This window comes from Salmo salar, chromosome ssa16 (genome assembly GCF_905237065.1).
Source record: "Salmo salar chromosome ssa16, Ssal_v3.1, whole genome shotgun sequence".
Taxonomy (NCBI): domain Eukaryota; kingdom Metazoa; phylum Chordata; class Actinopteri; order Salmoniformes; family Salmonidae; genus Salmo; species Salmo salar.
The window spans coordinates 24,229,279-24,244,362 of record NC_059457.1 but is presented as its reverse complement, the minus strand read 5'-3'; the positions used below and the strand labels follow the sequence as shown (position 1 = coordinate 24,244,362).

The 15,084-nt window shown below is 42.4% G+C and overlaps 1 protein-coding gene across 11 annotated transcripts in view; it reads left to right on the top strand.

Annotated features, from left to right (window-relative positions):
* The window catches only part of c2cd5 (C2 calcium dependent domain containing 5), a 63,237-nt gene that overhangs the window by 26,371 nt on the left and 21,782 nt on the right, over positions 1-15,084 (top strand). For all 11 annotated transcript variants that reach the window (XM_014148467.2, XM_045697075.1, XM_045697072.1 and 8 more), the window contains one exon: positions 247-355. In XM_014148467.2, coding sequence (XP_014003942.1) covers positions 247-355 — 109 coding nt within the window. The remainder of the gene's footprint in view (positions 1-246; positions 356-15,084) is intronic.

Genomic DNA, 15,084 nt, shown 5'->3' with positions numbered 1-15,084 from the left:
AAGGGGTCTGAATATTTCCGAAGGCACTGTATATATGTGTGGGCAGAGACTACTTTAAGTCAGTATGGGTTTTTCTCTTCTATCTTATGCCCTTACAACCCTGCATGTTATTGCTTGAAGAAGACAGGGTTGAGCATGCCAATCCTTAATTCTGTTTCCCTTGTAACCAGATGTCCCGGAGACAGGTTTGAACCCTGACTCCTAACCTGACTTTTACTGTAACTGACCCTATTTGTATCTTTTCAGGAGTTCCCCATCTTCACGTTGACCTGTTTCCCCCCTGGCTTCTTGGTTCACGTCGGGGGCGTGGTCAGCACCCGCTCGGTCAAGCTGCTTGACCGCATACACAACCCCGGTGAGTTCCACAAGAACGCACTGTCCTGGCTGTAGGAAAACATATGTTGTATTACATGTTGCACTGTAGTTTCCAGGCTAGTTCGATCATGTTTATGACATGACCCACTCACCCAATGGGATCATCAATTGGATCATCCGTATGATCAATAAAGGATCAATAAAGGGCTAGAGGGGTGTGTCACACATAGTGGGATCAGTGTGTTAGTCAGCCTGAGTTAATTAGGGTTGGGCGGTATCCAGGTTTTCATACCTAAATACTATTCCTGTACCAAACTGGGGTTTACGGTATTACTGGTAGTGCACAGAAGGGGGTGCTATTTTTTTCCAAAAGTAAAAATAAATAAGAATAATAACGCTAACAAAGTACTAGTGAATTCCCATAGCAGATGCTAGCTAAATGCTAAGAAGCGCAAGCGAACATAAACTAATGCAAGGACAGACACCCCAGTTCATAAAGTTGTACAACTATCTCAAATGGTTTGCTGCAGAAACAAATATTAGACAGCAGGGCTCTTGAACCAGGAGGGGATTGGTTGTCTTTACTGTTACCAACAGGTGATCAAGTTACACTTGAAATTCTGGGCTAAAATACAAGAAGAGAGATCTTGCTAGCTAGCCACCAGCTAGCAAGTGAGCAAATGCATAGCTGGAGCCCTGAGCTGAAGATAGTTAAAGTTATAAGATATTTAGCTGGCAAACAATAGTGAATTTCAAATGTAACTTGATCACATCTCTTACGCTGCACAACAGTGGATCATCACGTCAGGAAAGTGTCACGTCAGGTATCCTCTCTGGTGGGGATTCGGGGGCATGACTCTGCATAAGGTAGCAAATAATGGACCTCATCTGATATTTACAGCGTCTTCAGAAAGTATTCATTCTCTTTGACTTATTCCACATGTTGTGTTATAGCCTGAATTCAAAATTGATTAAATGTTTTTTTCTCACCCATTCACACACAATACCCCATAATGACAAAGTGAAAACATGTTTTAAGAAATGTTAATACATTTATTGAAAATTAAATAGAAATATCTAGTCTTTTTAAGTATTCACACCCCTAAAAGTGACAAAGTGAATTCTCTCTCTCCCCAGTTTCAGCTTGCGTTTAACTAGCGAGATTTAGGATATTTTCTAGCCCATACCAGTGTCAAACTTAGCTATTTTATCAACATATGGCAGTACACAAACAAAATCTAGCTCGCTTATTTTGCCAGCTAGAAAAAAATAGCCATTAACCTCTATGGGCTAGGTGGGACGCTAGCGTGCCACCCGTGGTGCACTCCATCAACAGCAGGTGCATTTCAAGAGCGGCAAATTTGAATCCAAATAAATGTCAAAATTCAAATTTTTCAAACATACAACTATTTTACACCCTTTGAAAGATAAACATCTCCTTAATCTAACCACGTTTTACGATTTCAAAAAGGTTTTACGGCGAAAGCATAAATTTAGAGTATGTTAGGACAGTACATTTACAAGAGTTGTGTGTAATGTTTTGTCAATTCAAAGACAGGGTCACCAAAACCATAAAACCAGCTAAAATGATGCACTAACCTTTTACAATCTCCATCAGATGACACTCCTAGGACATTATGTTAGACAATGCATGCATTTTTAGTTCTATCAAGTTCATATTTATATCCAAAAACAGCGTTTTACTATGGCATTGATGTTGAGGAAATCGTTTCCCTCCAATAACCGGCAGTCAAGTCAGCGTCACAAATTAAATAATTAAAATTAGAAAACATTGGTAAAATATTATATTGTCATTTAAAGAATTATAGATTTACATCTCTTGAACGCAATCAACTTGCCAGATTTAAAAATAACCTTACTGGGAAATCACACTTTGCAATAATCTGAGCACTGCGCCCAGAAAAATACGCGTTGCGATACAGACTAGACGTCATGTTGGGGAGATCTAAAATCGAAAATACTATGTAAATAATCCATTACCTTTGATTCTCTTCATCAGATGTCACTTCCAGGTATCACAGGTCCATAACGAATGTAGTTTTGTTCAAAAAAGCTCATCATTTATGTCCAAAAATCTCCGTCTTGTTAGCACATGATCTAAGCCAGCCGGACTTCTCGTCATGAACGAGGGGAAAAAATATATTTACGTTCGTTCAAACATGTCAAACGTTGTATAGCATAAATCATTAGGGCCTTTTTAACCAGAACATGAATAATATTCAAGGTGGACGAATGCATACTCTTTTATAACGTATTGGAACGAGGGTACCCAACATGAACTCGCGCGCCAGGTGTCTAATGGGACATCATCGTTCCATGGCTCTTGTTCGGTCAGATCTCCCTCCAGAAGAGTCAAAACACTTTGTAAAGGCTGGTGACATCTAGTGGAAGCAATAGGAAGTGCCAAAATATTCCTCAGCCCCTGTGTTTTTCAATGGGATAGGTTTAAAGGCAATACAACACATCAGGTATCCACTTCCTGTCAGAAAATGTCTCAGGGTTTTGCCTGCCAAATGAGTTCTGTTATACTCACAGACACCATTCAAACAGTTTTAGAAAATTTAGGGTGTTTTCTATCCATATGTAATAAGTATATGCATATTCTAGTTACTGGGTAGGAGTGGTAACCAGATTAAATCGGGTATGTTGTTTTATCCAGCCGTGTCAATACTGCCCCCTAGCCCTAACAGGTTAATCTGTTCAGAAATGGTGGAGGATAGCTAGCTATAGCAAGCTAACGTTATCTGCTGCCTTTTCAACAAGAATCAACTGTGACCAAATTGATCGTAAGATCCAAAAATCCACTTTTCCACAGACCAAAATCCACAATTCACCCCGCCAAAGAAAGCATGGCCCTGTGGCTTCTTCGAAATGCCACCTGATCCGCAAACGGATTCATGGCCAAAGAGTCACATTTCAGTTTAGCCCGCACTTGGCAGGCTATATAAAAAAACAGCCACAGAACGACCGAATTACCGCATCTCGCAGCCCCCAGAAACACCTTGAAATCTACTCTTTCCCATAGGCTTGTACTATCTATGGGGCGGCAGGTAGCCTAGTGGTTAGAGCGTTGGGCCAGTAACCGAAAGGTTGCTGGATCGAATCCATGAGCCGACAAGGTAAAAAATCTTGAAAAAGGGCGGAACGACAGATTTTGTTCTTAACTGACTTGCCTAGTTAAATAAAGGTTAGAATAAAAATATATGACAGCATCAGCAGTTGGCTACCAACAGCTGGCAGACATTTACATTTGGTTTGTTTTATAAGTGTTATTTAGATGGAAGACATGAGCTAAATGCAGTAGCTCTATAACTAGCTAACGTTAGCATAGAGGTAGCAAGCTAGCTAGCTTTTTCACTTACCTGGTTCACTTCCATGCCAGTGATAATGCTTGCAGTCTCTGCTGGTGCTGCTGCTGGCTGTTTGAGATGCTTTAGAAGTCACGTTAAAACCTGTTATGGCTTGAATCCCGTTAGCAGGATCGATATGACGACAGCCAGTGAAAGTGCACGGCGGCAAATTCAAAACATCAACAATCTCATAATTAAAATTTCTCAAACATACAAGTATTATACACCATTTTAAAGATATAGATTCTCCTTAATCTAACCACAGTGTCCGATTTCAAAAAGGCTTTACGGCGAAAGCAAAACATTAGATTATGTTAGGACAGCACCTAAACAAGAAAAACCACACAGCCATTTTCCAAGCAAGCAAAGGCATCACAAAAACCAGAAAGTCAGCTAAAATCAATTACTAACCTTTGATGATCTTCATCAGATGACACTCCCAGGACTCAATGTTACAAAATACATGTATGTTTTGTTCGATAAAGTTCATATTTATATCCATAAACCCCATTTTACATTGGCGTGTGATGTTCAGAAAATGTATTCCCACCAAAACCTCCGGTGAATGAGCACATCAATTTACGAAAATACTCATCATAAACGTTGATAAAATGTACAAGTTATTGAAAGAATTATAGATATACTACTCCTTAATGCAACCGCTGTGTCAGATTTTAAAAATAGCTTTTCGGCGAAAGCACATTTGTCAATATTCTGAGTACAGAGCTCAACCATCAAAGCAAGCTATACAGATACCAGCAAAGTTCTGGAGTCAACTAAACTCAGAATTAGTATTATAAATATTCCCTTACCTTTGCTGATCTTGGTCGGAATGCACTACCAGGGCTCCTACTTCCACAAGAAATGTTTTTTTTTGTTTGAAATACTCCATATTTATGTCCAAATACCTCCGTTTTGTTCGTGCGTACAGATCACTATCCAAAGGCATAACGCGTGAGCGTAAAATAAGGGACAAAAAGTGAAATAGTTCCATTACCGTTCGTAGAAACATGTCTAACGATGTTTACAATCAATCCTTAGGGTCTTTTTAAAATAAAACATTGATAATATTCCAACCGGACAATAGTGTATTCATTACAGAAGAAAAAGAATGAGCGGCGCGCTAGCGTGAGTGCGCAGTAAACAACTCACTGCTCCCAGGCAGTCCACTGATAGACTGAGCTCCTATTCTCTGCCCAGTAACAGGAGATGCATGAAACAAGTTTCTAAAGGCTGTTTACAGCCAATGGAAGCCTTAGGAAGTGCAAAATGACCCCACGAACACTGTGGTTTGAACAGGGATTAGATAGAAGAACTACAAATCACTTCCTGGTTGGATTTTTTTCTCAGGTTTCTGCCTGCCATATGAGTTCTGTTATACTCACAGACATCATTCAAACAGTTTTAGAAACTTCAGAGTGTTTTCTATCCAAATCTACTAATAATATGCATATCTTAGTTTCTGGGAGTGAGTAGGAGGCAGTTTACTCTGGGCACGTCAGTCATCCAAGTGACTCAATACTGCCACCATCCATAAGAAGTTAATTGTAGGGACAGCATCCACTTTGAGAAGCAACTTCTTTCTGAAGTCCTCTTTCCATTGTTGATAGCCGTGGAAGTTCTCAAGGAAGAAATGTGCCCCACAGATTGATGAGTAGACTCCTCATTTACACATTTATCCCACTTTTAAGAAGTTTTTCATTCACCGTATGACGCTGACCGCAGGGCGTTGTGGGATTGTTTCCGAAGTTAGAGCTGATTTGGAGAGAACCTTAAACCCAACTTTTAGAATAACATTACAATATTATAATTGATTTAAGAGTTTGTAATTTGGGAATGTTTTCTTGGGGTGCTCTAAGTTACTACTATATGTGTTCCTAGCATTGAGAAATAGGTGCTACACTGCGTTTAATTTTCAAAATCGTACACTATCTTTTTAAGGGTGTGTCTCATTCTATCATTCAGGGGAAACACTGCTAGATCTGTGGTCAGGGTGGACTTAAACCGGGAGCTGATAGTTGTGCACGTGTGGTAGTTGTGCACGTGTGGTAGTTGTGCACGTGTGGTAGTTGTGCACGTGTGGTAGTTGTGCACGTGTGGTAGTTGTGCACGTATGGTAGGTGCTGCCCCTGGTGTTGAGGTTTGGTAGTGCATGGCTGTGGTGTGCTGTGGCTTGGCTGTGTTGTGTGTTGCATTTTGGGCTTTAGGAGGCCCGTATCACTTAGTGTCCTGCCTAGCAGTAAAGAATGAATGAATGATGTTTGTACAGATCCCATTTACTCGTCTCATATGTACATACTGTACCCTATACCATCTACTGCATCTTGCCTATGCCGTTTGGCTATCACTCATTTATATATTTGTATGTACATATTCGTATTCATTCCTTTACACATGTGTGTATTAGGTAGTTGTTGTGAAATTGTTAGGTTATATTACTTGTTAGATATTACTGCATGGTCAGAACTAGAAGCACAAGCATTTCGCTACACTTGCATTAACACCTGCTAACCATGTGTATGTGACAAATACATTTGATTTGATTTTGATTTGATGTGTAGGAGGAGACTCGGCCTGTGAGGAACAGTTAAATATCAGTGCTTGTGTGGAAATGTCTTTGTCTGAGTGCAGCTGTATTGACCCTCTGTGAAGAATAAGTTTGGTTAACCTCTTACATCTAGACGTTCCGCTAGCGGAACACCTGCTCCAATATCCAATGATAGGCGTGGCGCAAATTACAAATTCCTCAAAAATACAAAAACTTCAATTTTTCAAACATATGACTATTTCACAGCATTTTAAAGACAAGACTCTCCTTTATCTAACCACACTGTCCGATTTCAAAAAGGCGTTACAGTGAAAGCAAAACATTAGATTATGTCAGCAGAGTACCCAGCCAGAAATAATCAGACACCCATTTTTCAAGCTAGCATATAATGTCACAAAAACCCAGAAGACAGCTAAATGCAGCACTAAACTTTGATGATCTTCATCAGATGACACACCTAGGACATTATGTTATACAATACATGCATGTTTTGTTCAATCAAGTTCATATTTAGATCAAAAAACTGCTTTTTACATTAGCATGTGACGTTCAGAACTAGCATACCCCCCGCAAACTTCCGGGGAAGTTACTAACAATTTACTAAATTTCTCACGATAAACGTTCACAAAAAGCATAACAATTATTTTAAGAATTATAGCTACAGAACTCCTCTATGCACTCGATATGTCCGATTTTAAAATAGCTTTTTGGTGAAAGCACATTTTGCAATATTCTAAGTACATAGCCCAGCCATCACGGGCTAGCTATTTAGACACCCGGCAAGTTTAGCTTTCACCAAAATCAGATTTACTATTATAAAAGTTTGATTACCTTTTTTGTCTTCGTCAGAATGCACTCCCAGGACTGCTACTTCAATAACAAATGTTGGTTTGGTCCAAAATAATCCATCGTTATATCCGAATAGCGGCGTTTTGTTCGTGCGTCCCAGACACTATTCGAAATGGTAAATCAGGGTCGTGCGCATGGCGCAATTCGTGACAAAAAAATTCTAAATATTCCATTACCGTACTTCGAAGCATGTCAACCGCTGTTTAAAATCAATTTTTATGCAATTTATCTCGTAAAAAAGCGATAATATTCCGACCGGGAATCTCCTTTTCGGCAAACAGAGGAAAAATCACAAAGACGGGGGCGGCCAGGGCACGCGCCTAAGCCCACAGTCCCTTGATCGGCCACTTGAGAAAGGCGATAATGTGTTTCAGCCTGGGGCTGGGATGACGACATTCAGGTTTTTCCCGGGCTCTGAGCGCCCATGGAAGACGTAGGAAGTGTCACGTTAGAGCAGAGATCCTTTGTAAAAGATAGAGATGGCAAAGAAATGGTCAGACAGGCCACTTCCTGTAAAGGAATCTCTCAGGTTTTGACCTGCCATTTGAGTTCTGTTATACTCACAGACACCATTCAAACAGTTTTAGAAACTTTGGAGTGTTTTCTATCCAAAGCCAATAATTATATGCATATTCTAGTTACTGGGCAGGAGTAGTAACCAGATTAAATCGGGTACGTTTTTTATCCAGCCGTGAAAATACTGCCCCCTAGCCATAACAGGTTAAGCTTTCATAGTGTCCGTTGAGTTTTTAGATGGAACGGAAAATATGGCGCTATACAACGTGACGGTCGGGAGTAGGTTACAGTACTAAGAGCATAACATTTCCACACCCTAATTGTATAATTGTAGTCTAACCAATACCCAAACTGAGATTCAGTGAAAATATAAATCTAATTGATTTATCAAGACCAGTCCCCATACTTGCTAAAATAGTTGACCACAGCGGGTAGGCTATTGCGTCAAATCATATTGCTTCAATATGCTCTTTAATAAATAAGACCTACACTGCTTTTAACAGCACATTACTCAACACTAGTGAGACTCATGTCGCCGCCAATAATTACATATGGGTCTCCTGGTGGCGGCCGGCATGGGTATCGAACCTGCATCTGTGCCACTCGGGAGACCCCATCCACAAAGTATCAAAATAAAGAGAGGTATTGGTTAAGGTATGTTGTCCTGCTAACAGTCCATAATGGGCTATTATAATACTGTACATGGTGTCCAGGTCAGGATAACCAAACATTTCTTTATTAAAGACTATCAGAAAGAATGTTGGTACTTATTTATTTTGATCCAAAGCAGTGAATGAGTGAGTCACTCAGCTTTATGTAGGTGCCGGGGCTATAGGACTGTGCCATCAACTTGATAATCGAACAATTGTAATCTGAATAAGGCCATAATAATATTTGTAAAGGCCCAAACATGTATTTCTGTTTTTAGAGGGAGAGAAATTCTGGGCCGATTGTGCGCCGCCCTATGGGACTCCCAATCACAGTCGGATGTGATTAATAATACTTTTTGTTGTATTATTATTTTTTTCTTTACTGGTGGATTAAACTGAAATTGTAACATTTACATTTTACATTTAAGTCATTTAGCAGACGCTCTTATCCAGAGCGACTTACAAAATGGTGCATTCACCTTATGATATCCAGTGGAACAACCACTTTACAATAGTGCATCTAAATATTTTAAGGGGGGGGGGGTTAGAAGGATTACTTTATCCTATCCTAGGTATTCCTTAAAGAGGTGGGGTTTCAGGTGTCTCCGGAAGGTGGTGATTGACTCCGCTGTCCTGGCGTCGTGAGGGAGCTTGTTCCACCATTGGGGTGCCAGAGCAGCGAACAGTTTTGACTGGGCTGAGCGGGAACTGTGCTTCCTCAGAGGTAGGGGGGCCAGCAGGCCAGTGGTGGATGAACGCAGTGCCCTTGTTTGGGTGTAGGGCCTGATCAGAGCCTGAAGGTATGGAGGTGCCGTTCCCTTCACAGCTCCGTAGGCAATCACCATGGTCTTGTAGCGGATGCGAGCTTCAACTGGAAGCCAGTGGAGAGAGCGGAGGAGCGGGGTGACGTGAGAGAACTTGGTAAGGTTGAACACCAGACGGGCTGCGGCGTTCTGGATGAGTTGTAGGGGTTTAATGGCACAGGCAGGGAGCCCAGCCAACAGCGAGTTGCAGTAATCCAGACGGGAGATGACAAGTGCCTGGATTAGGACCTGCGCCGCTTCCTGTGTGAGGCAGGGTCGTACTCTGCGAATGTTGTAGAGCATGAACCTACAGGATCGGGTCACCGCCTTGATGTTAGTGGAGAACGACAGGGTGTTGTCCAGGATCACGCCAAGGTTCTTAGCACTCTGGGAGGAGGACACAAGGGAGTTGTCAACCGTGATGGCGAGATCATGGAACGGGCAGTCCTTCCCCGGGAGGAAGAGCAGCTCCGTCTTGCCGAGGTTCAGCTTGAGCTGGTGATCCGTCATCCACACTGATATGTCTGACAGACATGCAGAGATGCGATTCGCCGCCTGGTTATCAGAAGGGGGAAAGGAGAAGATTAATTGTGTGTCGTCTGCATAGCAATGATAGGAGAGACCATGTGAGGATATGACAGAGCCAAGTGACTTGGTGTATAGCGAGAATAGGAGAGGGCCTAGAACAGAGCCCTGGGGGACACCAGTGGTGAGAGCGCATGGTGCGGAGACAGATTCTCGCCACGCCACCTGGTAGGAGCGACCTGTCAGGTAGGACGCAATCCAAGCGTGGGCCGCGCCGGAGATGCCCAACTCGGAGAGGGTGGAGAGGAGGATCTGATGGTTCACAGTATCAAAGGCAGCAGATAGGTCTAGAAGGATGAGAGCAGAGGAGAGAGAGTTAGCTTTAGCAGTGCGGAGAGCCTCCGTGACACAGAGAAGAGCAGTCTCAGTTGAATGCCCAGTCTTGAAACCTGACTGATTAGGATCAAGAAGGTCATTCTGAGAGAGATAGCAGGAGAGCTGGCCAAGGACGGCACGTTCAAGAGTTTTGGAGAGAAAAGAAAGAAGGGATACTGGTCTGTAGTTGTTGACATCGGAGGGATCGAGTGTAGGTTTTTTCAGAAGGGGTGCAACTCTCGCTCTCTTGAAGACGGAAGGGACGTAGCCAGCGGTCAAGGATGAGTTGATGAGCGAGGTGAGGAAGGGGAGAAGGTCTCCGGAAATGGTCTGGAGAAGAGAGGAGGGGATAGGGTCAAGTGGGCAGGTTGTTGGGCGGCCGGCCGTCACAAGACGCGAGATTTCATCTGGAGAGAGAGGGGAGAAAGAGGTCAAAGCACAGGGTAGGGCAGTGTGAGCAGGACCAGCGGTGTCGTTTGACTTAGCAAACGAGGATCGGATATCGTCAACCTTCTTTTCAAAATGGTTGACGAAGTCATCCGCAGAGAGGGAGGAGGGGGGGAGGGGGAGGAGGATTCAGGAGGGAGGAGAAGGTAGCAAAGAGCTTCCTAGGGTTAGAGGCAGATGCTTGGAATTTAGAGTGGTAGAAAGTGGCTTTAGCAGCAGAGACAGAAGAGGAGAATGTAGAGAGGAGTGAGTGAAAGGATGCCAGGTCCGCAGGGAGGCGAGTTTTCCTCCATTTCCGCTCGGCTGCCCGGAGCCTTGTTCTGTGAGCTCGTGAGTGAGTCGTCGAGCCACGGAGCAGGAGGGGAGGACCGAGCCGGCCTGGAGGATAGGGGACAGAGAAAATCAAAGGATGCAGAAAGGGAGGAGAGGAGGGTTGAGGAGGCAGAATCAGGAGATAGGTTGGAGAAGGTTTGAGCAGAGGGAAGAGATGATAGGATGGAAGAGGAGAGAGTAGCGGGAGAGAGAGAGCGAAGGTTGGGACGGCGCAATACCATCCGAGTAGGGGCAGAGTGAGAAGTGTTGGATGAGAGCAAGAGGGAAAAGGATACAAGGTAGTGGTCGGAGATTTGGAGGGGAGTTGCAATGAGATTAGTGGAAGAACAGCATCTAGTAAAGATGAGGTCAAGCGTATTGCCTGCCTTGTGAGTAGGGGGGGGAAGGTGAGAGGGTGAGGTCAAAAGAGGAGAGGAGTGGAAAGAAGGAGGCAGAGAGGAATGAGTCAAAGGTAGACGTGGGGAGGTTAAAGTCACCCAGAACTGTGAGAGGTGAGCCATCCTCAGGAAAGGAACTTATCAAGGCGTCAAGCTCATTGATGAACTCTCCAAGGGAACCTGGAGGGCGATAAATGATAAGGATGTTAAGCTTGAAAGGGCTGGTAACTGTGACAGCATGGAATTCAAATGAGGAGATAGACAGATGGGTCAGGGGAGAAAGAGAGAATGTCCACTTGGGAGAGATGAGGATTCCAGTGCCACCACCCCGCTGGCTCGATGCTCTAGGGGTATGCGAGAACACGTGGGCAGACGAAGAGAGAGCAGTAGGAGTAGCAGTGTTATCTGTGGTAATCCATGTTTCCGTCAGCGCCAGGAAGTCTAGGGACTGGAGGGTAGCATAGGCTGAGATGAACTCAGCCTTGTTGGCTGCAGACCGGCAGTTCCAGAGGCTGCCGGAGACCTGGAACTCCACGTGGGTCGTGCGCGCTGGGACCACCAGGTTGGAGTGGCAGCGGCCACGCGGTGTGAAGCGTTTGTATGGCCTGTGCAGAGAGGAGAGAACAGGGATAGACAGACACATAGTTGACAAGCTACAGAAGTGTTGTTTCTTGTATTATTGTCTCCTGTGTCTTTAGAGAACTGTTTCACTTTGATATCCTTTTTCTTCTGTCCTGATTTTCTTTCTTTTCTTCTGTTAACTAGATATTCTTTGTTGTTCTTCGTTAGCTAGCTAGCTTCTTCCAAAAGAGTCCCTAGCAACTGCTTAGCAACTGGTAAACAATTCAGCTAGCTAAGATAACTACAATTTTATGAAAAATAGTTATTTTTCAAAAGCCTATCTTCTTTGTTTGTTGCTTGTTTTTTCTCCTATTCAGTCTTGCAGTTTTCTTTTGCTTTTTTCCGATGTACTTCACTCTAAAAACCATGTAAATTTCAATATTTGTAGGAGCTCATTTTTCAGCTCATTTTTCAGCTGCTGCTGCTCAAATAACCTATCACTGCCGGTTGTGATATAGCCAACCTAACTAAGAAATACATTTGATGATAGAATTCTCCCCCTACCCACCTCCTATGCAAGTCTATTGTCCAGCTACCTGCTAATAGTCATAATGGCAATGTACAACGTGACCGTGTGTGTTTGAAAGAGTATTTTCCATTAAGCAACAATTTGTTTCACCTTCATTAGCCTATTTTGTTCTAATATTTCTGTCATTCAGTGATATTTATTCCCATAGTAATTCGTTATGGATCCATAAAGAAATAAACATCTGCATTTTGAAAGAGTATTTGTATCATTATTTTATTAACAAAAGCATAAAGATGCTGATGAAGAAATACAGTACTGTACAGTATATGCTTTATCCAACAATTTGTGGTTGCGTGAGGTCGCCCACACGCAGCTTTATGTAGGTGCCAAGGCTATATGACTGTGCCATCAACTTGATTATTTAGCAGACATCACTTGCTTATATTTAGTCAACACATATATTTTAAGAATATCATGGAATATAATTGAAAATGTTAGTTTCTCCATGTTCGACTCAGAGCAGCACGAAACGGTGCTGAAATAGTCGTCCACAGCGGGTAGGCTATATATAACGATAATTTGGAGATTATTTCATTTTCAAAAAACAAAAGTGAGAAATTGTAATCTGAATAAAGGCAAAAATATTTGTTTATGTTTTAAGAGGGAGAGCAGAACATCCCGGCCAGCCAAAACCTCCCCTAACCTGGAAGACGCTGGGCCAATTGTGCGCCGCCCTATGGGACTCCCAATCACGGTCGGATGTGATACAGCCTGGATTCGAACCAGGGGCTGTAGTGATGCTTGTTGCTCGCAGATGCAGTACCTTGCGCCACTCGGGAACCATGACCAATATGACCAATATATATTTTCCTGTTAATGGCTCGTCCTAGAAACGTTGTTTGCAGAATAATACTTTTTCCCCCTTCCACATGGTAAAGGTTGATTGATAGTTTTTTTTAAATCAATTAGTATATTTGAGTTTAACCACATTATTTGTTTAGTCTTTTCTGGTGGATTAAACTGAAATTGCAACCAATCATGGCTGGTTGTGATACAGCCAACCTAACTAAGAAATATATTTGATGATAAAATTCTGCTAATAGCCCTGCTAATAGCCATAATGGCGCTGTACAACGTGACTGTGTGTGTTTGAAGGAGTATTTTCCAGTAAGCAACAATTTGTTTACCTTCATTAGACAACTTTTGTTCTGATATTTCTGTAATTCAGTGATATTTTTTCCCATAGTAATTAGTTATGGATCCATAACTAAATAACATCTGCATTTTGAAAGAGTATTTTTAGCATTATTTTATTAACGAAAGCATAAAGATGCTGATGAAGTACAGTATATGCTTTAACATTTGGAAAATAAAGCATCTAAAGCATTTGTTTATTAGACTACTGTGCAGTCTGACAAGTAAACATAGCCTACAGTACATACTGTAGTAAAGACATCCTTGGAATAGCAGAACAGCATAACGGTCCGGATGGCCCTTGCTGTGCCTGTTGAGCAGTTGGTCAAGTTCTGTTGTCAGAAGAGGAATGGAAATGTCAGGGTGATGTTGACTATGCCTGTCGTAGGTGGAGTTCCAGAGCTCACAGGTGTGCCTGGCATGGATTGTGACTCCATCTCATTCTTCGCCCTCTTCAACACGTCATTCTCCGCTTGACACTCTGTCAATGCTGCCTGGCTCTGGACCAATGCATCAGCTGTCACCTGTATCTCTGCCCTCAGATAATGTTTCTCTTTCTGCTGGTCTGCCTTCAATGACTTGATCTCGGTCTTCAAAGTTTGAATCTGATCCATGTGCACCTTCATCAGATGAGCAGAATTGTACCGACCTCAGCCCTCATTGATTACAATGGCCTATGATAAAAATGGTGGATCAATTAAGAATTAAAAGTGACTCCAACACACACATGCTGCATACACATTTTAAGAATCTAGCAAAACTAACCGTTTTCTTGGCAACCATACGTTTTTTCGGTCCTGCCCATTGTCCAGCCCTTTGTCCACTGATCTCCACGGATGGTTGTTGGATGGTTGTTTGTATGCTCTGCAAAAACACATTCACGTTTTTTAGTACACAATCATTTTTATTTAACCTTTATTTAATTATTGATTTTATAATACAGTATTCCTACACATTGATAAGCTATATACAATTTATTTTTTAAGAAAATACACTGAAACCAAAATACCTTTTTTAGTTTTTGTGATCCTCTCAGCTCCGGTTAATTTTCAAGTCCTCTCGTGGTTACGGTCCTAACCATGGAACAGATAGCACCATAGAAAGAAGCTGGCTTGATGAAAAGGATGTCCATTTCATCTGTTCTCTTTGGTCGCAATGTCATTTTTTTTATATATAGGTAAACAGCTCGTTTTTCAATGGTATCTGTGTTAAGGGTGGAGTTTGGGGCGGGATGAGAACTGGAAAGGTGTGACTTTCAGTTTACAATAAGCCAGAAGTATACAGCAGATCGTATTGTGAATTTTTCAGTACATATGTGGCAATTATTTATTTCAGAAGGAGTCAGCAAAACTAGTGCACTCTATATGTGCTCTGGGTCATTAGACACCATTAGACATGCACCTGTCTGGGGTTTAGACACAACTGGTTATTCCTGTAACTGGGTTATGGCCAACTATGTACTGTTGCTATGGTTACACCGCTTGGGTCTTTTCCAGTCTGCAGGTGTCTGTTTCAGAGGAGTTAGCAGGATGACATGTATGGTTATTTCTGTAGAGTGCCAAGGTCTGTTACTATGGTCCTACATGCATGAACTATTTCTGTGGCTCTATGGGTTCCATGCCCTAATATGAAACCAAACTAAACTTAGTGCAAGGCAATAAGGTAAGGGTGGCTAAATGCCAGAGGGGATG